General features: G+C 40.0%; 2 protein-coding genes across 5 annotated transcripts in view; both read left to right on the top strand.

Moving 5' to 3' along the window:
* ST13 (ST13, Hsp70 interacting protein) overlaps positions 1-19,102 on the top strand; it is a 34,143-nt gene extending 15,041 nt beyond the window's left edge. Inside the window, exons 5-12 of one of the 2 annotated variants that reach the window (XM_025400772.1) lie at positions 3,563-3,629; positions 7,623-7,707; positions 7,838-7,948; positions 11,166-11,268; positions 13,180-13,296; positions 14,456-14,504; positions 16,485-16,618; positions 17,044-19,100. In XM_025400772.1, coding sequence (XP_025256557.1) covers positions 3,563-3,629; positions 7,623-7,707; positions 7,838-7,948; positions 11,166-11,268; positions 13,180-13,296; positions 14,456-14,504; positions 16,485-16,618; positions 17,044-17,172 — 795 coding nt within the window. In that variant the 3' untranslated portion in view covers positions 17,173-19,100. Of the gene's footprint in view, positions 1-3,562; positions 3,630-7,622; positions 7,708-7,837; positions 7,949-11,165; positions 11,269-13,179; positions 13,297-14,455; positions 14,505-16,484; positions 16,619-17,043 lie in introns of both variants that reach the window. The other variant, XM_025400773.1, reaches the window with a different exon arrangement.
* A 5,323-nt stretch (positions 19,103-24,425) lies between these two features.
* SLC25A17 (solute carrier family 25 member 17) overlaps positions 24,426-24,768 on the top strand; it is a 54,148-nt gene continuing 53,805 nt past the window's right edge. For 2 of the 3 annotated variants that reach the window (XM_025400027.1, XM_025400028.1), the window contains exon 1: positions 24,431-24,635. Coding sequence is in view for 2 of the 3 variants with exons in the window: in XM_025400028.1 (XP_025255813.1) it covers positions 24,582-24,635 (54 nt within the window). In the remaining variant the exon portion in view is untranslated. Of the gene's footprint in view, positions 24,636-24,768 lie in introns of all 3 variants that reach the window. The other variant, XM_025400026.1, reaches the window with a different exon arrangement.

Here is a 24,768-nt window from a genome sequence, read left to right on the forward strand (position 1 = left end):
AATTTCATCTTTGCCAGTATTGTGGGAAATGGTATCTTTTTTTGGCTTTTAGTTTGCATTTTCCTGGCCAGACACGGTGACTCACACCTGTAATCCCAGCACTTTGGGAGACTGAGCTGGGTGGATATCTGAGGTTAGGAGTTTGAGACCAGCCTGGCCAACATGGTGAAGCCCCGTCTCTACTAATAATACAAAAATTAGCCGGGCGTGGTGGTGCATGCCTGTAATCCCAGCTACTCGGGAGGCTGAGGCAGGAGAATCACTTGAACCCAGGAGGCAAAGATTGCAGTGAGCCGAGATCGCACCCCTCCACTCCAGCCTGGGTGACAGAGCAAAACTCTGTATTTTTTAAAAAAAAAAAAGAAAGAAAAAATTGCATTTTTCTGATTCGTACTGAGGCCAAGCATATTTAAATGTTTATTGGCCATTCACCGGCATTTGCGAAGTCCTGTTTAAACTCTTTTTCCTCTTTTTGCTGAATCTTTTTCTTACTACTTTGTATTTCGTTTCAATATTCTGGATGCTAATAATTTGTTGCTGGTGCTGCGTATGTTTTCTACTAGTTTGTGACTCATCTTCGCTCATCATGTTGTTTCAAAAATAGCATCTTTTAATGCAGATATTTTCTGCTTTATTACTTTATGGTTATAATCACTGTAGTGCATTGTTTTTTCTTTTCTGAACACTTTATACACTCACCTTTCACCTTTAGTCTGCCGGTCCCGCCAGTACTGAAATACACCGTTTCCGAATATTGTGGGTCTGTCTGAGGACTCTGTTGTTCTGCTTGTCTATTTTTTTTCTGTTCACTAATGCCACATCGTTTGATACTGTCTTGTTATTTTGTAGAACAAGGACCCCCAAAACTTTTTAGTCTTTTAGCTGTTCTTTTTGTTTTTCCAAGTAAATTTTAGAAATAGGTTGATCAATTCTTCCCGTCCCATTGTTTTTTTTCCCCTTTGTTAGAATTGTCTTAAATCTAAATCAAGTTCAGGAAAAGATATATCTCCTCACCATTGAGATAAAGTATCCATAAATAATGTTATCTGCCTAATTTTTAGGTGTTTTTAAAATGTTTTAATAACTTACTAACATGTTCCCTGTAAGTCTTGTGCCTTTTTTTTTTTTTTTTTTTTTTTTTTGAGACAGGGTCTCACTCTTCCATCCAGGCTGGAGTGTAGTGGTACAATCATAGCTCACTGCACCCTTGACCCCCTGGGCTCAAGTGATCCTCCTGCCTCAGCCTCCTGACCAGCTGGGACTATAGTCATGCACCACCATGCCCAGCTAGTTTTTTATTTTTATTTTTAAAATTTTTAGTAGAGACAAAGTCTCAAACTCCTGGCCTTCCAAAGTGCTGGGATTACAGGTATGAGTCGCTGCACCAGACCTAAGTCTTGTGCATTTTTGTTAAGAACAAATGTAAGTACTTTCTGTCACCATTTGTCAAAGGAAACTTTAAAGGTTAAATACTACGTTTATTGATGGTATTGCTTCTTTCATGATGTATCTAGGTTTATAATTTTTTATTTATCCTGCTTGGGATTCATTGAGCATCAAATTCTAGGGTTAACTTTCTTTAGCTCTAGAATATCTTCAGCTGTTATTTCATTCAAATATTGCCTCCTTCCTGTTTACTTTATGCTCTTAATTCTGAATCCCTGGTTATGTTAGACTTTTTCATTATTAAGTTTCATTTCTTTATCACTGTCTGCTGAAAAGCAGTCTGTACTTTCTCTGTTCCATTGATGTTTGAATTGGAGTGCTTGTGTTTTTCATTTTGGTACCTCAAATCTTTTCGAAGTCTACTTGGTTATTTAGAAGTCTTTTGCTCATTACTCATTTTCAGAATTTTATTAAACACATTAAATTCCTTGTTGAACTCTTTGCTGGTCTTACTCTGTTGTTCATGGCTCTTGTTCATTAAGGTACCTTGTTTACTTTATGATGTGTGTTGTGTGTGATATTTTGAAAATGTGTTCTTTGGAACTTAACCTGTAGAAAATTTTTGAGGCCTACTTAAGAAGGTGATGGCTTCCATCAAGTCACTGAATTGGTGCTACCAACTCAAGGCCCCCTTGAAATTCTCAGCATGGTGTTTTTTTGTTTGTTCCAGTTACTTTGGTAGTTGGATGAATTCCAGATGAAAGGCTGGCCAGTGGCTCTGAATTTTTAGGGGAAGTTCTTTTAATCTCACTACTCAACTGTCCGTTTCTGTAGGACAGGTTTATACCATTATGCTTGCCAGTGTTGGCATTTGGAGTTTCAGATTTATTTTGGAAAGTGTCTGGTTAGACCACATACATTCTTTTTCTCTGAATATAGACTTTGTATCCTATGTCCTGCATTACCTTCAAAATAAAATTGCAGCCAGGAGTGGCAGCTCATGCTTCTAATTCCAGCACTTTGGGAGGTTGAGGCAGGCAAATGACTTGAGTCCAAGAGTTCCAGACCAGCCTGGGCAGCATGACGAAAACCTGTCTCTATAAAAAAAATGCAAAACATTTAGCTGGGTGCGAGCCTGTAGTTCCAGCTACATGTGAGGGGAGGCTGAGCCCAGGAGATGGAGGTTGCAGTGAGCCGTGATTGCACCACTGCACTGGAGCTTGGGTGACAGAGGTAGACCCTGTCTTTAAATAAAGAAAAAATAATTTTTATATTTAATATTTATTTTTTGTTTATTTTTTGTAGAGACGAGGTTTTGCCATGTTGCCCAGGTTGGTCTTGAATTCCTGGGCTCAAGGGATCCACCTGCCTCGGTCTCCCAAGGTGCTGAGATTACAGGCATGAGTTGTATTTTTTTCCTGTGGTTAAAGATCTCCTGAGCTTTCCATTTTAGGAGGACGTTTGCTGTAAGTCTTTGTTGTTTTTTTTTTTTGCAGGGGTAGGGTGAGACATGGTCTTGCTCTGTGTCACCCAGGCTGGAGTGCAGTGACACAATCACGACTCACTACAGCCTTGACTTCCTGAGCTCAAGTGATCCTCCTAAGTCAACCTCCTGAGTAGCTGGGACCAGATGCATGTGCCACCATGCCCAGCTTGGTTTTTTTTCTTTTTTTTTTTTTGGAGAGATGGGATCTCCCTCTGTTGCCTAGATGCACATGTTGTTCTTAACTAATCTTTATACTGTCAGCATCTTGTACAGTGTTTGGTCTATCTGTATAGTATAGGTGCTCAGTAGTTGTTTGTGGGAACAAAGGAATGAGACCTTTCTCTTCTGAGAATTCAAACCTAAAAGGAGTTAGTTATCTCTGTGAGGAGATTGGGTTTAATGTTTATGGATAGCTGGGAAGGAGGTGGTATGCTTTGGTTGGGCGGGAAGGTTAAGCAAAGGTTATATCTCGGGCAGAGTGTAGGAGTAAAATTTGTTTTGTATAAAAGGTTAAAACTCATATGTAGTTTCTCACTAATGAGTTATCATAATTGTCTCTCTGTTCTCTGGAGACTAGAGAAGAATGAATGAAAATGGGTATTGTGACTGCACCTCATCCCTAAGAAAGTACAAATTGCTTCCTTCTCTCTCTCTCTACCAATTCTAAGAGGACTTTTATTTTCTTCCTAGATAACAGAGGAGATGATGGATCAGGCAAATGATAAAAAAGTGGCTGCTATTGAAGCTCTTAATGATGGTGAGTAATCTTTTTGCTACATTTCTATGGTAGTCAGAATATTTATTGCAGTAACTTAAATCGTGGTAAAGTAGAAGAGAAGTTACATGTACCTGTCCTGTACTGGAGAAGATAGTGTCCTATTATCCAGTCACTCCTTCCTCATTGATAAAGAGGCTGAAATCACTCAGTATGTATTACCTTCTCTCTGCAAGGACAGATTCTGATTTGATTCAGTGCCTCTGATTTCCTGACCCTATCATGGTGTTTTTCTACTGAGAAGAGGCTTTAAAGGGGTGAAAGGCTTTAAAGAAAAAAAAAAATAGTAGTATTAGAACAGTGACCCTTAACTTTTTACATGCTAATACCCTTGACAGATGATGATGTTCATAGGCATAACAATCTTATTCCTAGTCAGAGCATGTTAGATTCTCTTCAGAAAATCCCCTCAGAGTGAGAAAGTGCTGATAGTATTCGGTTTTGTTTTTTTGTTTTTGTTTTGTTTTGTTTTTGAGACGGATTCTCGCTCTGTCACCCAGGCTGGAATGCAGTGGCGCGATCTCAGCTCACTGCAACCTCTGCCTCCCGGGTTCAAGCAATCCTTCTGCCTCAGCCTCCCAAGTAGCTGGGATTACAAGCATGTGCCACCATGCCCAACTAATTTTTTGTATTTTTATTAGAGATAGGGTTTCACCGTGCTGGCCAGTCTGGTCTCAAACTCCTGACCTGGTGATGTGCCCGCTTTAGCCTCCCAAAGTGCTGGGATAACAGGCATGAGGCACTGTGCCTGGCCTCTTTTTTTTTTTTTGAGACAGAGTCTTGCTCTGTCACCCAGACTGGAGTGCAGTGAGGCCATCTCGGCTGGGACTACAGGTGTCTGCCACCACGCCTGGCTAATTTTTTTTTTTGCTTTTTTAGTAGAGACCTGCCAGACTCAGACCCCTTATTTTACTTCTCCAGCCTTGTTTTCTCCAGTCAGACTTTACTGTTCTAGAATGTTTTTTTACTTGTGCTATACTGTTTTTCTGGAAAGCTTTTCTTCACATATTTCAACCTTTAATTTATACCTATCAGCTGTTCCCAGCCATTGCTCTTCTATACCATTCCTTTTCTTCACACGAAAGTTTTGCTGATTTCCATACCACCTAAGTTTTAAGAGACAGAGTCTCACTCTGCCACTCAGGCTGGAGTGCAGTGGCATGGTCATGGCTCACTGCAGCCTCAAGTTTCCTAGGCTCAAGCAATCCTCCTGAGTAGCTGGGAATACAGGTGCATGCCACCATGCCTGGCTAATTATTATCTTTTTTTTTGGTAGAGATAGGGTTTCACCCTGTTGTCCAGGCTCGTCTTGAACTCCTGGCCTCAAGCAGGCCTCCCAGCTCAGCCTCCAAAAGTGCTAGGATTACAGATGTGAGGCACTGTGCCCAGCCCATTTTAAAATTTACCGTCTCGGTAATATATAACAAAAGGAAAATGAGGCTATCACCTAATCATGTTTTTGTTTTCTTGTTTTTTTCTGAACTCTGTTCATGTGCCTTTGTAAATTTAATCTAGTTCTGATTTTAGAATTTATGCAATTTTCTAGTATATTCTAAAGGATAAAAGATTAGTATTCTAAAGCAGGGATTGTGAATCCAAGCCCCACCAAGGGTTGGTGAAGGCAGTTTTGTTTGGAGAATGTAGTTAAAACCTGGAGTTTGGAGCCAGAGTGCTATGCTTTGAATCCCAGGTCTGGCACTTAACTGTGGCTGCTTTCCCACTACAACAGCATCACTGAGTAGTTATGACAGATTGTATGGTCTGCAGAGATTAAAATAATTCTCATTTGGCCCTTTGCAGAAAACGTTTACCAACTCCTGAACCAAATGTGTGGAGGAGCCATTTATTTAGTTGGGAAGATTCAGATTGGGAATAGATTTGGAAATGGGGTGGGAAATAGGAATTCAGTTTTTCAGTTTTGGCTGAGCGTTATGGTTCACACTTATAATCCCAACACTTCGAGGGGCCAAAGTGAAAGGATCTCTTGAGTCCAGGAGTCTAAGATCAGCCTGTTCAACACAGTGAGACTCCATCTCTTAAAAAAACACAAAGAATTAGTTGGATGTGGTAGCATGTTTCTGTAATCCAAGCTACTTGACAGGCTGAGATGGAGGTTCCCTTGAGGCTGGGAGGATCCTTTGAGCCCAGGAAGTTGAGGGTGCAGTGAGCTGTGATTGTGCCACTGCACTCCAACCTGGGTGACAGAGCAAGACTTTTTTTTTTTGATATGGAGTTTCGTTCTTGTTGCCCAGACTGGATGGAGTGCAATGGCGCAACCTTGGCTCACCGCAACCTCCGCCTCTCGGGTTCAAGCAGTTCTCCTGCCTCAGCCTCCCAAGTAGCTGGGATTACAGGCATGCGCCACCATGCATGGCTAATTTTGTATTTTTAATAGAGATGGGGTTTCTCCTTGTTGGTCAGAGGGATTTCTCCATGTTGGTCAGACTGGTCTTGAACCCCCCGACCTCATGTGATCCACCTGCCTCGGCCTCCCAAAGTGCTGAGGTTACAGGCGTCAGCCACTGCGCCCGGCCAAGACCCTGTCATAAAAAAATTTAGGTTTTGAACATGGTAGGTCTGAGTTGCTTATTAGACATCCATGTGTAATTACCTATAATAGATACCTGTGATAGTAATTAATAAGACTGAGCATTTTTCTGTGTTGTTTTCGTGAGTTCCTTTCAAGTCGTTTACTCATTTGCTAACTGGCTAAGTATCTTTCATAGTGAATTGTGACATTTATTTTAAAATTTCTGTGTTCGGCCTGGCACAGTGGTACTCCCAGCTACTCAGAAGGCTGAGCCAGCAGAGGGGATCACTGGAGTCCAGGAGTTCGAGAGCAGCCTAGGTGACACAGTGAGGCCCAGTCTCTAAAAAAATTTTTTAATTAGCCAGGTTTACTGGTGTGGGCCTGTATTCGCAGCTACTCAGGAGCTGAGGTGGGATGATCACTTCAGTCTATAAGCTGTGATCTTGCCACTGTACTCTAGCCTGTGTGACAGACCCTGTCTCTTTAAAAAAAAAAAAATTCTGTATTTGTCTTGCTTCCCCAAGATTTAGACTTTGTGCAAAGAACTGTTCTGATTCTATAGGGTGTTTTATGTGTTATATTACTTAAGGGATTAGTAAAGAAACTATGAGAATAGGACACAATGAATTATAGGTTATAGTCTTTTATGAATTCTAGTTTTCTTGAACTTTTATACCATTTCTTTGAATTCAAATAATGAGCATATTGTTGTTTTCTTTTAAAATCAGCCCTGTGAAGTTAGCATGGGTTCCTTTTCCTAAACTTAATTTTATCTTTTTAATTTAATGGATAAAAGAAAATCAATGGAATAAAATTAATTTATCCTTTAAATTGATTTTATCTTTTTACTTTATTTTATTTTATTTTTATTATTATTATATTTTGAGATGGAGTCACGCTCTGTCGCCCAGGCTGAAGTGCAGTGGCGCAATCTCGGCTCACTGCAAGCTCCGCCTCCCAGGTTCACTCAGTTCTCCTGCCTCAGCCTCCCGAGTAGCTGGCACTACAGGCACCCACCCACACGCCCAGCTAATTTTTTGTATTTTTAAGTAGAGACGGGGTTTCACTGTGTTAGCCAGGGTGGTCTCAATTTCTGGACCTCGCGATCCACCCACTTTGGCCTACCGAAGTGCTGGGATTACAGGCGTGAACCACCGTGCCCGGCTACTGTTTTCTTAAACATAATCAATATGAGTCATACTAAGAATGTGCTATTCTATTGTTAGTTAGGGGCTTATGTACCCAGAAATTGTCTTACCTCATGAGTTACAGTATAGATATGCTAAGATTTGCTTTCAAGAGCCAGTTTTTGTATAACTTAGGTGTCTTTTTTATTTTTACTTGATTAAAAGAAAAATGTAGAAGACTTAACTGGATAAGAGATAAAAACTTTTTATTAATATTTTTATCCTCTCAATATTTCGATAACTTTTGTTTCACTTTAGGTGAACTCCAGAAAGCCATTGACTTATTCACAGATGCCATCAAGCTGAATCCTCGCTTGGCCATTTTGTATGCCAAGAGGGCCAGGTGAGAACTCTAAACAGAAAAGCATCCCCTGGCGAATAATTTCTGCACATTTGTTTAAATAGAGTTGCTTCTGTGTTGATCCCAAAAGTTTTACTGAAATGAATACTTTTTAATAACACTTATTTTTCAGTGTCTTCGTCAAATTACAGAAGCCAAATGCTGCTATCCGAGACTGTGACAGAGCCATTGAGATAAATCCTGATTCAGCTCAGCCTTACAAGTGGCGAGGGAAAGCACACAGGTAAATAATTGAATTTAATTATTTTCAGAACTCTTTACATTTAAATCTGATGTTTTAAGATGCTTTGTTTAAACAAAAATACAGAAGTTCCTAATGACTTAATTTTCAAATTAGTATGTACTTACTGTCAAGAAATGAGATAGCTTGTAGACAGCTACTTAAAAGGCAAAAGAAAAAAAGGAAATTTTTTTAAAAAGGAAGTGAGAATATAGGAAGGAAGAAATAAAATAAAAATTCTTTTCATTTTTTTCATTCAAATGAAGCTACTTTTACCAGTTTTTGACTACATATGGCCAAATATAAGGTAAGGATTTTTCCTTAAAATTAATTCCAGGAAAAGAAAGAATGATCTTTTGTCAGTGTCCTTACAAATTTTCTCTTACTTTCAGACTCTGTAAGTTAGCATTGAATTACCAATGTATTATAGAAGAAGGAGTATGCCAGCCTGAAACTACTTCAGTCACTGCTAGGCCACCTGAAAAATTAGGAAAAGGAGGGGGGGCATAAAGAGGTGAATTTAACCCAGATTAGTAATTATACCTTGCAGCAAAACTTACGAATATTTGTATCTTGGGGATGAAGCGTTCAGTGACTTTCACATGTTACATGGGTTGAAAGGTCTTATACCTCAAATGTGGATAGAAGTAAAGATGGATATGTTTAGGACAACTGTATTAGCTGACTCAGAGTAGCTCTAGTGGATTTTATGACGCATTAAAGATAAACATTAAAAGTTGAAATAAAATTTATTAATGCTGTGTCAACACAGGAAGAGCGCATGCATTGCTGTTGATTCCTTTTGAAATCCCATTAGTCCAAGTATTTCTTTCCCTTCTAATACAAGACAGCGTTGGCTCATCTTGGGCTTTGCTTGTCTCAGACTGAAAATAAGCCATTTCTTTGGGAAATCATGGTTCATTATAGTGGAAACTAAGATTTGATCACTATGCGTGTTCATTGCTTCTGGTATGTACTGTCATTTCAGTGAACAGCTAGAAAAAGACATTTTAAAAACCATGAATTTAAGGAAAAAATGCTTGAAATTATGAGTTTATACTGATATTTTCTATTAAAATTTAACATTAAATGTTTTGTTTTACCTTTTAGTTTGTATTTTTGACACTTAACGTGGTAAAAATTTTTGTCCTAGTTTTACATTTACTTACTACAGTGCTATGATATACATAAAACTGTTTCAGAATTATAATACCTTAGAAACAGTATACGCCCTAAGTAAAGTTTGAAGGTTTTTTTGGAAGTTTTTGTTTTGCTTTGTCTTTTGTTTTTAGACAGAGTCTCACTCTGTCACCCAGGCTAGAGTGCAGTGGTGCGATCTTGGCTCACTGCAACTTTTGCCTCCCAGGTTCAAGTGATTCTCCTGCCTCAGCCAGCCTCCTGAGTAGCTGGGATTACACAGTCGTGCCCCACCATGCCCAGCTAATGTTTTGTATTTTTGGTAGAAAAGGGGTTTAGCCCATTGGCCAGGATATTCTCAAACTCCTGGCCTCAAGTGATCTGCCCTCCTTTCCCTCCCAAAGCATTGGGATTACAGGCATGACCCAAGGATGTTCTTATTCTTAGAATATATATCCCACTTGAAATATACAGTCAAGATAACGGTATGAAAAGTTACTTGAATTTGTTTTTTCTGTGTAGCTTATGTTAATAAAATACACAGTTTTAGGCCGGGCGCAGTGGCTCAAGCCTGTAATCCCAGCACTTTGGGAGGCCGAGACGGGCGGATCACGAGGTCAGGAGATCGAGACCATCCTGGCGAACACGGTGAAACCCCGTCTCTACTAAAAAATACAAAAACTAGCCGGGCGAGGTGGCGGGCGCCTGTAGTCCCAGCTACTTGGGAGGCTGAGGCAGGAGAATGGCGTGAACCCGGGAGGCGGAGCTTGTAGTGAGCTGAGATCTGGCCATTGCACTCCAGCCTGGGCGACAGAGCGAAACTCCGTCTCAAAAAAAAAAATTAAAATAAAATAAAATACACAGTTTTTTGTTTTTTGTTTTGAGGAGTTTTGCTCTTTCACCCAGGCTGGAGTAAAGTGGTGCAATCTCGGCTCACTGCACCCCCTTCACCCCGCCCCGGGCTCAAGCGGTTCTCCTGCCTCAGCCTCGCTAGTAGCTGGGATTACAGGTGTGCACTACCATGTCTGGCAAATTTTTTATTTTGGAGATGGGGTTTTGCCACGTTGGCCAGGCTGGTCTTGAACTCCTGACCTCAGGTGATTCACCAGCCTCAGCCTCCCAGAGTGCTAGGATAACAGGCATGAGCCATTGCGCCTAGCCATAGCTTATTTCTTTTTTTTTTTTTTTTTTTTTTTTGAGATGGAGTCTTCCTCTGTCACCCAGGATAGAGTGCAGTGGTGTGATCTTGGCTTACTGCAAGCTCCGCCTCCCGGGTTCATGCCATTCTCCTGCCTCAGCCTTCCGAGTAGCGAGGACTACAGGTGTCTGCCACCACGGCTGGCTAATTTTTTGTATTTTTAGTAGAGACAAGGTTTCACCATGTTAGCCAGGATGGTCTTGATCTCCTGACCTCGCGATCTGTCCGCCTCAGCTTCCCAAAGTGCTGGGATTACAGACATGAGCCACCGCACCCAGCCACACAGCTTATTTGTATTGAGGTTTAGGATTTGCTTTATTTCCATTTTTCTGATTTTATTTTTTGAGTATGTAAAGTATTTAAATGTTTGAAGAGTTGCACCTGAGTTAAAAGGTATACCCAGAGAATTGTCCATTTCCGTTGCTGTCTCCTCTACCCCATTCTCACCTACCCCCACCAATCTTTAGTTTCTGGCTTACCTGTTCTGTGTTTTTCATAAAGCCTGTACACGTGTATTATTTTCTCTTCTGTCTTACATAGAAGGTAGCTTAAAGCTAACACATTATGTTAGTCCTGGTTTGGGTGAGTTGCAAGTTACTGCTCTATATACTTTTTAGAAAATTTTATGATACTCTGAATTAAGAAAAATTTTGTTTTTTAGCTTTTAGTAGGAGATCAGCTTTAAATAGAGGAAATTTAAATGTTTTTATAGAGTTAACTAAAGTAGGATATAGTAATTGAATTGGTTGGTGAAAGTTTATAGTTAATATTTAACTTAAGCCTGTTTTAGAACAATCTTTTTTTTTTTTTAAGGAAAAAAGGATACCATGCCACATAGGTGAATATGTATAAAAGGCTCCTAAAATGAGTGTAAATCTGTTTCAGACTTCTAGGCCACTGGGAAGAAGCAGCCCATGATCTTGCCCTTGCCTGTAAATTGGATTATGATGAAGATGCTAGTGCAATGCTGAAAGAAGTTCAACCTAGGGTATGTTAAAGTAGAGAAAGGAAAGTCATTAGTTTAATACTCCATCGCTCGAGTGCTTAGCCCCTGACAGCTGTAATTCATCTGAAAAATAGGCAAAGAAACTATTGGAAGATATAATCTGTAATTGCTGAAGTTTGTGCTCAACTCTGGAGATCTCATTAGGTTTTCATGCTTTCATTTCTCATGCATTATTAGAGCAAACTCTGTTACTTTGGAAGCTTGCAGTGGAATTATAACCAGAAAATTAGAAAAGAGGGTATCAGGTTTACAACAAGGAAACGAATAGAAAATCTATAATTAGCATTACCCAAGATTGAATCTGATGTGTCCTTAGATATCATAGGTGTATACAGCCACTTTATAAAGCAAGAAGGCCTTGTGGAAGTTAAGAAGTTTCAGTCTTCCGGCCAGGCGCAGTGCCTCACGCCTGTAATCCCAACACTTTGGGAGGCCAAGGCGGGTGGATCATGAGGTCAGAAGTTCAAGACCAGCCTGGCCAACATAGTGAAACCCTGTGTCTCCTAAACACAAAAAATTAGCCGGGTGTGGTGGCACGCGCCTGTAGTCCCAGCTACTTGGGAGGCTGAGGCAGGAGAATCACTTGAACCTGGGAGGTGGAAGGTTGCAGTGAGCCAAGATCACGCCACTGCACTCCAGCCTGGGTGACAGAGCGAAGCTGTCTTAATAAAACAAAGAATTTTCAATCTTTAAAAAAATAATAATATTGAACCCCAAAGGTAGAACATTCCAGCTTTTAAGGATGATTTTTCTCTGAAATTGTTGGTTAAGATAATATTAATGTGTTTACATGGTAAATCTTTCATTCTATGGGAAGTTCAACTGTCAGGAATTTACTCTGAGATTTTAAGATAGTGGAAATTGTATTGAATTTAATTATTTACTGCCAGAGAGTTCATTTGGTTTTCTGTTTTCTTCTTAAAATAGGGCAAAGTTGTAACTTTGTCAGCAAAGTATAAACAAGCTAAAGTGACAGTTGAATATGAATCTCTTTTTTTTTTTTTTTTTTTTTTTTTGAGACGGAGTCTGGCTCTGTCGCCCAGGCTGGAGTGCAGTGGCGCGATCTCGGCTCACTGCAAGCTCCGCCTCCCGGGTTCACGCCATTCTCCTGCCTCAGCCTCCCGAGTAGCTGGGACTACAGGCGCCCACAACCGCGCCCGGCTAATTTTTTGTATTTTTAGTAGAGACGGGGTTTCACCGTGGTCTCGATCTCCTGACCTTGTGATCCACCCGCCTCGGCCTCCCAAAGTGCTGGGATTACAGGCGTGAGCCACCGCGCCCGGCCGAATATGAATCTCTTAAATTTACTTTATTCTCTGAGGAAAAAACAGATCCAGAGCATTTATTTGATACTACTAACTAGTGTCTGGTACACATATTTACATTTTCCCCTCTTAATCCCTATAGCAATTTGATAAGACTAAATATTTCTTCCTTTCCTATTTTATGGATACAGAAACTTAAATATACTGTGACATATACTTGGTGTATGTGTTCCCAGCCTTTGCCTTCCCAGGGTTGACATCTGTAATGATACTCTTTCCACTGATCTCAGCTGTCCTTCTGAAACCTAAACACTGTATCTGGTAGAAACTAGCAGGCAAGAATTGTCATGCACTTAGAAACCTATTTGTTAATCTTTGAGCTTAATTGTTTGAGATTGTAACATTTCTAACTTCAAATCCCAGGCCCCTTTACTCTGTTTTACAGTGCCTCGTGCAGTTGAGGTTGGTTTTGTTAAAGCCTGAGCTTGTGTTAGGTCTTTTTCTACAAGACAAATCTGTCATTTTTCTGAACTGCATGTTGAATTAAACATCTCTCCACAAAAAATATTTGTGTTGATGTTATTCAGCTTTTGGAGCAGGCTTATTTTGCTATGGCTCTTTTTTCTAGGCACAGAAAATTGCGGAACATCGGAGAAAGTATGAGCGAAAACGTGAAGAGCGAGAGATCAAAGAAAGAATAGAACGAGTTAAAAAGGCTCGAGAAGAGCATGAGAGAGCCCAGAGGGTAAATTTCCTATAGCAAAGCCATGAAAGGAAAATACAGCAAATTATATAGAGGTTTTAGGACACTAAAATTCTAATTGCTGGCTCTTTTATTTAATGCTGGCTACAGTTCTGTAGAGTAATGATATTATGTATAAGGAGTCTCCTTTCACTGTGTCTAATTTTGGGGGCATTTTTAGTCTTAAATTCTTCAGTGAGCTTTTATTTCACCATTTTATATTCTTGTTTGTGTTTTTATAAAATCAGGAGTTTTTCCAGGTCAGGTAATTGAAACGTGGCAGTATTATTGTTTGATCTTTTGAGGATGCTTGGCCAGATTAATTCAGTTTATGATTCCTCCTCTCTTCCAACAGTGGATGCGTTGCTATTTACAATTGATTCTAGCAGGGTAAGGTGGCAAGTGCCTGTAGTCCCAGCTGTTTGGGAGGCTGAGGTGGGAGGTTCACTTGAGCCCAGGAGTTCGAGACTAGCCTGGGCAACATCGTGTGATGCTGTCTCTTTAAAAAATAACAATAATTCATCTACTTATTTCTAACGTTGAATGAAGGAACGTAAGGCTGTATTATATAACTCATTACATTCTAATTTTTTGTCCATTTAATATTAAGCATCAATACTTGATTTTAAGGTTATAGTTTATAATCTTTAAAAGTAATTTATCTCCTTGATATTTAAAAGCAATATATCTCCTTGATAATTTTACAACTACATGTGAGGAAAATTTATTTTTCGTTCATTTTCTCTTTTAAAAAGCAGCAAAAACAAATCAGTAAATCTACATTTGTATTATATAGGGAGAGTATGGAAAAGATGTACCTAGGAAACAAAAGTCATGGTAGTCTTGGTAATCTAGCCACGTCCTTCCCTGTAGGTGTTTTAAAACCAGGATGAATTTAGAGTTTTCATATTAATACTGTAAATTGTTTTCCAGGTTTGTTTCCAGAGTAGAAGTAAAACACTTGAAATTATTACAGAGAATAATGCCCACTGAGAATCCAGTTGGAAAAAATGTTGGAAGGGGGTATGGGGTATATCCTTTAGTTCAGTATTGCCATCTACTAGGTTATTTTACAATTTTTTCATGGTCTTGCATGGACAAGTTGAATGGACAGCACTTATTTCTTCTTTTATTATATAATTTATTTCCTTTTGTGTCAAAGGAGGAAGAAGCCAGACGACAGTCAGGAGCTCAGTATGGCTCTTTTCCAGGTATATTTAAAGAAAAGTTGAAATTTGTTCTATTATACAGTGATATTCTAATATAATACTCAATATTTATTATAACGTGATGTTCTAATTTTGTTCTCTTATACAGTGATATTCATGAAGAACTTAGGTAAAAGAAATGATGGAATTATTAGGCATAAAAATGATGTTTTGAGTCCAGTGTAAAAATAGCATATTTTCTTTTTCTTTCAAATGTGATCAGAAATTGCTAGTGAGGCAAATCTTTGAATACCAGAGGACAGGACTAACACGGAGATAGAAGAGTTGGAAAAGGCACGCAGAAGATTTATTGAGTACTTCCTGATTACGACAGTGTGGAATTTATATAAAGACTAGGACAAGACTTAATTTTTTGTTTTTTAAACAGCTGTCTCCAGTTGTTCGACGGTAACTAGCTTTCTCTTAAGGAAAGTTTTTAGAGGCTGTTTATGCTTATATGTCACTGGTTAGAACTTAGCTGCATGATCTGAGACTAGAAAATCTAGTGCACAGCAACAGAATTCAAACCTAGAACAAATACTGAGGATGACCTGATGTTTGAAGAAAAAGCAAGAAATTAAATTTAGCTCATAGTTTACTTCCTGTTTAAAATATAAATAATCTTATTGTCAGATACCTTTGTTTTAGAAAGTGACTGCTAATGTTGGGCTAGTACTAGAGATAATTTTCTGTTATGTACATTTTATTTAGATTGACAAGCCTTGGGTCAGTAATTGTGTTATGGGTAGGCACTAATTTTTCAAAGCATTGGGGTAAGTAGGGACAGCAAGAGAAGCTAGAAGTTGTTTTATGGTCCGCTTAGATTTCTTCATCTGTGGTTGTTAGTTATTAATGGCCATGTTTTAATTACTGTTGAGGCAGGTAGAAATGACTTTATCATGTGTTTCCTTCTTTAAAACGGCTTTACTTACAGTGACCCTTTGTAGAATACATTGTTATCTTTCTCTATATTATTAATTATAATTTTAGAGTATCTCCAGTAGACATACAGGTTTGTGATATTGAAGAACAGAGTAGATTATTTGGGTTTATAATCTAACAAATTATACTGGGAGGATAAAATCCTTTTTGCTGGAGCATTATCCTCTGTAAAGAAGCACCAGGATTTCTTGTTAAAAATGCAGGTTTCCAGTTTAACTTTCAGATAATTTTTATTTTATTGGAGATGGAAATGAAAAATCAACAGATAAACAAGCCTTTAAAGTAGTCCTTAACTGAAGGAAGATCTGTGCTAGATGAGTATAATTGAAACAAAAACCTAAACTCATATGAATCAATTTTAAATTGAAACAGACAAATATTCAAGAATGGAAAGTTGAAAGATGATCAAAATGACTATAATCTAAGGAACTGTTAGATGACTCTTTGTTTTTAAGGTGAAATTAGTCTTTTTTTTAACAGTGTTATTACTAGAAAACAGTTGCTGAGCACGGTGACTCACACTGGTAATCCCAGCACTTTGGGAAGTTGAAGCAGGCAGATCACCTGGGGTCAGGAGTTCGAGAGTGGCCCAGCCAACGTGATGAAACCCCGTCTCTACTAAAAATACAAAACTTAGATGTAGTGGTGCGTGCCTGTAGTCTCATCTACTTGGGAGACTGAGGCAGGAGAATTGCTTAAACCCGGGAGGCAGAGGTTGCAGTCAGCCAAGATGGCACCAGTGCACTCTAGCCTGGGTGACAGAACAGGACTCTGTCTTAAGACAAACAAAAATAAAAAACTGTTATTACTAGAAAAATGCTGATCCAGGAGGTAGCAAAGTGAGATTTACAGCCTTGTTTTTTAAGAGATAATTAGAAGCTATAACTTGTGTCTTGTGTCAGTCTGATTAGAATTTTCCGACTCTTCAGACTACTTTGTGCTTAGTGGCACCCTTATTTGTTGAACCTGTGCTTTTTTGGATGAAGTACTGTGACAGAATATTTGGGAGTATGATTAGTGTCTATTCATTTTTTATTACAGGTGGCTTTCCTGGGGGAATGCCTGGTAGTTTTCCCGGAGGAATGCCTGGAATGGGAGGGGCCATGCCTGGAATGGCTGGAATGCCTGGACTCAATGAAATTCTTAGTGATCCAGAGGTTCTTGCAGCCATGCAGGTAAGACTTGGAAGAAGAACTTTGGACTTTGTATCATTAAGGCAATTATTTCATAATTCTGTGTGGAGACAAAGGTTACTCTTGTAGCTATTTTTTATTTATCAGTTATCAAATAGCTAATTATGCAGGAGTAACATTTATGTTCTTTATGCAGAGTGAGTAAATTAAATTTTTAAAACTAGGAAATACTTAGTAATGATTGGCAGTTATATCCAGTTGTCCTTTTCTTTGTATCACAATTGTGCTTTTTTCATCATATAGTTCAAATGACATAATTCAGCTTGATTTTGATACTTCAAGCACTTGTCTAAACGCCATTTAACTATGACCAAATTATAGGTCTAAATAAGAGATGGAATTTAGGATAATAAACTTATTGACCCAGTAGGATACTTTTTAAATACTAACAAACCCTTTATTTTCAGGATCCAGAAGTTATGGTGGCCTTCCAGGATGTGGCTCAGAACCCAGCAAATATGTCAAAATACCAGAGCAACCCAAAGGTTATGAATCTCATCAGTAAATTGTCAGCCAAATTTGGAGGTCAAGCGTAATGCCCTTCTGATAAATAAAGCCCTTGCTGAAGGAAAAGCAACCTAGATCACCTTATGGATGTCGCAATAATACAAACCAGTGTACCTCTGACCTTCTCATCAAGAGAGCTGGGGTGCTTTGAAGATAATCCCTACCCCTCTCCCCCAAATTCAGCTGAAGCATTTTACAGTGGTTTGCCATTAGGGTATTCATTCAGATAATGTTTTCCTACTAGGAATTACAAACTTTAAACACTTTTTAAATATTCAAAATATTTAAAACAAATTTAAAGGGTCTGTTAATTCTTATATTTTTCTTTACTAATCATTTTGGATTTTTTTTCTTTGAATTGGGCAGGGAAGATATGTATGGAAGATTATTGCTCTAATTTGAGTGAAATAAAAGTTACTAGTGCGAGGCAAACATAACTCATTTGAGGATAAAATTTGTGTTGGATATGTGGTTCCTGATGCATTTTGACTTGTCTTTTTAAATGCTTTATCTTTTTCTTTAAAGATTTATTTCAATAAAACTAATTGGGACCACCCGTATTTCAGTAGGACCTGGGTAGGGATTGGAAGTACTTAGCAGGGCAGCAGCAATCTTGCTGTGTTTTATATAACATGCATCCTTGGGCAGGTTGCCCTTAAATCTTACACTGTGGTGAAGGGATGATTTTTTTTGTAATGCTGCAGTAGAGTTGGAGTTCTCTTCTTGTCCAGTATATCTAATAAGTGTTTCATATTATTTCCACATAAGGGAAATAAGGGAGTACTTTTCTTTTTATATTTCTACGCTTAAAATTCTCTTTCCTAGTCAAAAATTGCCCAACTCTGTGTTTGTTTTCTGCTTGTTATGTTTTTCTCCCTTACTTTTCTTGGGCTAAAGACAGGCTTTTTCCACCAGCATCATCACTGCTATCATCATTAACAGCATAATTATACAAGCATATTTAATGCTGAGTTTAATTTAATATGTAATACATATGGTAATTGTAGGGTAATACCCACAACAACTGTAGTTTCTTACTTGGCCAAGAGAATGCTTATTTAAGTGTTAGACTTCCGTTCTGGCAAAATCTTGCCATATCAGAAGACATTGGAAAGAGGGATTCCCTTTGGTGTTTGGTCTTCTACTTAGAAAATACTTATTGCAGTTAGAGTTTATCTTGTAGTATTCATCTTTATATTCTGAAGATAATATGGTTTGAATTAAATTGATATACACAGAGGGGAACCAATTTTTTTGATCCAATGTGAATTATAAATGAGATAATCCACAGTTATTCATTGTGGAGTTGTTGAGACTATGAAAGACTCATTGTCTTTGTATTCAGCTCTTAAATAGTGTAACCATACCCCCACCTCTGCTTGCTTTCTTTCCCTCCCCTCCGATGATAAAGAAAATGATAAATTTTCTGTTGTGCATTCAATTCTTATTTTAAATAAGACTAAGTATAGGCATTGTACCTGACATTGCTACGTTTCTACCAGTGTTTCAATTTAAAGTGCTAGTGTTTAAAAACATTTTCAAGGGATAAGACCTTCTGTATTTTGCTTATTTGAAGAATCAGTGGTAGGAGCAGTGAAGTAAATTCTATGGAGTACATTTCTAAAATCATAAATAAGTTTATTCAGGTTCTAACCCTTTGCTGTACACAAGCAGACAGAAATGCATCTGTTACATAAATGAGAAAAAGCTATTATGCTGATGGAGCATGCTGCTTAAATCCTTTAAAAACACTCACCATATAAACTTGCATTTGAGGTTGTGTGTTCTTTTTCTTAACGTGTAGAGTTCTCCTTTCTCAAAATTGCCAGTGCGTACTTGGCTTAACTCAAGAACAGTTTCTTCTGGATTCCTTATTTGATTTATTTAACCTAATTATATTCTAATATTGCAAATATTACCATAAGTGGGTAAAAGTAAAATTCCTCTTCTGAAAATGTGTCCTGTGCTTTTAGATTTTTAAATTCCATAATATACATTCTTAATTTTCAACTCAATATTCTAAACTAGAAATGTTTTCTTGTACTAATGATGCTATCAGAAGGAAGTTTTTTTCTGCTTAAAAATATAGTTATGTTTCTAGCTATGTTAAAAAATACGGTTTCAAGCTGGATATTGGGCAGGTGCGGTGGCTCACGCCTGTAATACCAACACTTTGGGAGGCCGAGGCAGTTAGATCAGGAGTTTGAGACCAGCCTGGCCAACATGGCGAAATCCTGTCTCTACTAAAAAATACAAAAATTGCTGGGTGTGGTGGCTCACTCCTGTAATCCCAGCACTTTGGGAGGCCAAGGTGGGCAGATCACGAGGTCAAGAGATCAAGACCATCCTGGCCAATATGGTGAAACCCTGTCTCTACTAAAAAATACAAAAAAAAACTAGCCAGGCGTGGTGGTGGGCGCCCGTAGTCCCAGCTACTTGGGAGGCTGAGGCAGGAGAAGGGCATGAACCCAGGAAGCAGAGCTTGCAGTGAGCCGAGATTGTGCCACTGCACTCCAGCCTGGGTGACATAGCAAGACTCTGTCTCAAAAAAAAAAACCACAAAATTTAGCCAGTCATGGTGTTGGGCACCTGTAATCCCAGCTACTTGGGAGGCTGAGGCAGGAGAATCACTTGAACCTGGGAGGCGGAGGTTGCAGTGAGCTGAGATCATAAAACACTGCCTCAAAAAACAAAAACTAGATATTGATTCCCCCACCCCCCGCCCCTGTCTTTTTGTAGCATATGTTCTATTTATGTCTCTGGTACTTAAGTTATTTACTAGGTATATTAGGCTGCAGACTATTAAGTGTTGCAAACAAGAAACCCTAAAAAACAGGTACTTTATTTTGAGTAGCTGTTCAGAGGCAGGCATTCTGCCATACATAGAAGGTAGCTTCCATTTCTAGGTCCAAAGTTGCTTGCTCTGGTGCTCATCCTCCAATTGAGGAAATAGGAGAAGGGGAGTCTGGGAAACATGCTGAGATACTGAAGCTAATATATGAAGTTAACATTTTATTACTTCTAGTATCCCATTGGTCAGTTTGTGTGTTGAGGCTATGTTTAGCTGCAGCGAAAGCCAGTTTGTCATCCATAACTGTGTGGTCACGTGCTCAAGAAAAAACTTATAGTAGAAACAGGAAAGACTTGGGGTGATACCGAACAGTCTACCATACTAGGAAATACTAGTATGATAAGATAAAGGAGAAACAATTTCAGAGATTTGCTCATGACTACAGTGAATGCACTTGAGTAGGCACAGGTAAGTCTGTTACCCGTTTGCAAGTATTGGATCAATTCTGATAATGACCATAAGGGTAGATACTGTTAGCACCACTTTACAATTTTATAGATAAGGAAACTGAAGCACTTAATAAGTAAATTGCCAAGGATAACACAGCTGATTATTTGTAAAGCTGAAATTCTTGAATACAGAGGTTTGTGGCTTCAAAGGGCTTCCTCCCAAACTCTATACTGTGCTGCCTGTGTACAAGGTTGATTCTTGCAGAATTGTTTAAGGAACTGAAAACAACTAAAATGTACATTTGAATAAGGTTGGTTAAATAAGGAATGTCACACGCTTGATGTGCTGATGTGTACATCCAGGGGGTTTCTTCCTAATAGTAAGGGACACAGCATAATTGAAGTACATGACAAGCCCCCAAATAAGGGCAAGAATAAATAAAAGAATTATAGCACAGTAATTCTAAAAAGGTCATTATGTGCCAGTATTTACAACCAGTATATAATGTACTTAATAGAGCTCATGCAGTTTGGGGAGGAAAATAGCCTAAGGTAAATAGGCAACAACAGTGAATAACTTGAGCTTTAAAAAGCAAATGTAAATAGTATGCCCGTCAAGTTGGCAGTTTTTCCGTGAGACCTTTTGTATAGTGCTGGTGGAAGTGGAAGTGTATGGTTTTCTATAAAGTTGTTTAGCAGTAAACTAAAAATTATGTTTGGTGAAATCCTGATTTTAAAATTACAGCTCTAAGAAGCCAGGAGGTAAGTAGAACTAATAGAAATGTCTATGGTGCTCTGAAAATCTAGGACTCATACATAATTAAGTAGTTCACTCACACACATCACTGGGACATTTTTAGATTGCAGGGTAAGTAACCTGACCATACTTAAGCCAGTGTAAAAGCAACATACATGAAATGGCAAGTACTAGCTAGGTTCCTTTAATTCTCATAGCATGGGTGTATACAGAATGGCCCTAAATTTTTTATATACTTTATGTAGTGTCAAGGGATATGATGCTTATATAATTCACAGGACCCTCTTTAAGGAAAAGAATAATTATGAACAAATTGGACACACAAGTGGATATTTGTTTAGAATGAAAAAAGCAGCCAAAAATTCCTTAGGTTTTTTGAAACAGAATCTTTCTCTGTCACCCACACCGGAGTGCTGTGATGCGATCACAGCTCACTACAGCCCTGACCTGCGCTCAAGCAATCCTCCTACCTCAGCCTCCCAAGTAAATGTGACTGCAGGCATGCACCACCATGACCATCTGTTTTTGTTTTTAACAGCAATGAGGTCTTGTCTTTGTTGTCTAGGCTAGTCTGGAACTCCTGGTTTCAAATAATCCTGCCTTGGCCTCCCAAAGTACTGGGATTACAGACGTGAGCCACTGTGCTCAACTAAGTTACAATTTTTTAGAATTATGTCTCAGCTGGGCACAGTGGCTCATGCCTGTAATCCCAACACTTTGGGAGGCCAAGGCAGGGCGGATCACTTGAGGTCAGGAGTTCGAGACCAGCCTGGCCAACATGGTGAAACCCCGTCTCTACAAAAAAATACAAAAATTAGCTGGGGGTGGTGGTGCATGCCTATAGTCCCAGCTACTTGGGAGGCAGAGGTTGCAGTGAGCTGAAGTTGCGCCACTGCACTCCAGCCTGGGCGACAAGAGCGAAACTGTCTCAAAAAAAAAAACATATATATGAATAAAATTATGCCTCAAACGTCACAACTTCATAGTTCCATGTAATAACTGATGTAGCTATGCAATGTCTACATTTTTCAGTGCATACTCTGATTATGTGAAAATGACACTGGCTGGGTGCAGTGGCTCATACCTGTAATTCCAGCACTATGGGAGGCCAAGATGCGTGGATCACCTGAGGTCAGGAGTTCGAGACCAGCCTGGCCAACATGGTGAAACCCTTTCTCTACTAAAAATACAAAAATGAGCCAGGTATGGGGGCGTGCACCTGTAGTCCCAGCTACTTGGGAGGTTGAGGCAGGAGAATCACTTGAACCCGGGAGATGGAGGCTAAGGTGAGTCGAGGTCGCGTCACTGCACTCCAGCGTGGGCGACAGAGCGATACTCTGTCTCAAAAAAAAAAAAAAAAAAAAGTACTGTTCTCAGTATGTCAGTCTTTAGTTGATCAGGCCGGGGGTGGTGGCTCATACCTGTAATCCCAGCACTTTGGGAGGCCGAGGCGGGCGGATCACGAGGTCAAGAAATTGAGACCATCCTGACCAACATGATGAAACCCCGTCTCTACTAAAAATACAAAAATTAGCTGGGCGTGGTAGCGCGTGCCTATAATCCTGGCTACTCGGGAGGCTGAGGTAGGAAAATCACTTCAACCCCGGAGGTGGTGGTTGCAGTGAGCCGAGATTGCGCCATTGAACTCCTTCCTGGGCCACAAGAGTGAAACTCCCATCTCAACAACAACAAAAAGTTGCAAGGCCCAGTACAGTGGCTCATGCCTGTAATACCAGCACTTTGGGTGGCTGAGGCAGGTGGGTCACTTGAGCCCAGGAGTTCAAGACGGGAAACCCTGTCTCAGGTTTTTAAAAAAAAAAAAAAAAAAAAAACTGATCAAAATGTGTTTGGTAGCTAAGATATAAAAACGTCAAAACGAAGTATTAATGTTTTCATAACTATGATGCATAATCTAGTATATTCTTGACAGCAAGCTCCCAATTTGATCAGGAGTCAGTGAGAACTGAGTTCTCAAGTTTTACAACCAACCAGTTTCTGTCTACGTTCCCGTGCCAAAATCCCTTTTTTTTTTTTTTTTTTAGGAGTCTTGCTCTGTCCCAGGCTGGAGTGCAGTGGCGCAGTCTTGGCTCACTGCAACCTTTGCCTCCTGGGTTCAAGCGATTCGCCTGCCTCAGCCTCCCTAGTAGCTGCAGTTTCTACTTTGTAATTTCTACAAGGCACGTGCCACCATGTCCGGCTAATTTTTTCTATATTTAATAGAGACAAGGTTTTGCCATATGGGCCAGACTGGTCTCAAACTTCTGACCTCAAGTGATCTGCCCGCCACAACCTCCCAAAGTGCTAGGATTACAGGCCTGAGCCGCTGCGCCCAGCCCAAAATCATCTTCGCTTCACTTTTGGTCCTGCACGTTCACGTCATGATTCTATGGCGTGATGGGAATTTTCCTGGAAGCAGTATCTTCTGCAAATTTTGTGAAAACGGCCGAGTTAAACTTTGTGAGGACCCTCTCCTAGGGATTAAGTGTGACGCTGGGCATAAAACACTAACCCTGGCATGTAGTCAGCACTCAGGAGTTATCACAAGGGTATTCTAGAAGGAAACATGGTACAGACAAGTGGTGATGGTGTCTCATAAAAGAGTCCCTGAGGAGCATCCTGAAGCAGAATCTCACAGTATGACAGGTTAAAGCTGAATGTGGCTTCTTTAGTGCTATGTAATTGTTACTCACTTTGCAACATGGAAAAAAAAATTTTTCCTTCAGTATTTTATGAAGTACTGCTACATAAACTGGCTTTCATAATCCTCACAGCAAACGGGGATTGTTGGTATTAGTACATTGTCATTTCACAAAGTTGGAAACCCAAGAGGTTAAATGACTTCCATAGTTGCCAACTAGGGGGAGGCTCCCACTCGCGTCTGGTATCTTGGTCTCCTGAGCTCAATATCTCTTCCTACCACACTCAAGGGTTTTTCGGGAGGGAGAAGTTTCCAAGTCCACAATTAAGCTGTTTTCCTCTTGGCCAAAATGTGACTCAGAATAGAAAAGAGCTCAGGCGCAGAGAAACAGGGAGACTGGAGTCTCATTGAGTTTCCCCATCTTTGTCACCAGAGTAAAAGAGGGCCATTAAGATTTCTGAGATGGAGGGACTGGTCAGGGCCCGGGAACACGAGAGAACGTCGTGGGACCCGGGAGCTGGGAGCCGGGTACCTGGTATCAGGCCGCCCTGCGCCTTGGAGCCCGGCCCCCGCGAACACCTCGCTGTCCCGCCCCGCGCCCACAGGGGCCAATCAGCACTCAGGGGCGTTCTTAGGCCCTCGTTCCCACCCCGCGACCCGGAAGTGGTTCTAAGGCAGGCGGGCGGGTTTGAGAGGGTGGAGCTTGCGACTTTCACGCCCCAGGCTCCGGCGCTCCTTTCCTAACTCCACTGGCTGCGGCATCTGTGGGAAAAGTGTGGCTGGGTCTTCGAGGAGCCGCACCAATGGCCTCTGTGCTGTCCTACGAAAGCCTGGTCCACGCCGTGGCCGGAGCCGTGGTGAGACGGGGTCTTCACGCCCGGGCCTTAACTGGTTGTAAGGCTTCTCGGCAGCCAGTCCCGGGATATGCCTGGGGGATGGGTCTGAGAGGGAGGTAGTGTGGGTTGGGGTCCTCTGTCGTGACTGTGGGGC

The sequence above is a fragment of the Theropithecus gelada genome, chromosome 10 (assembly GCF_003255815.1).
Source record: "Theropithecus gelada isolate Dixy chromosome 10, Tgel_1.0, whole genome shotgun sequence".
Taxonomy (NCBI): domain Eukaryota; kingdom Metazoa; phylum Chordata; class Mammalia; order Primates; family Cercopithecidae; genus Theropithecus; species Theropithecus gelada.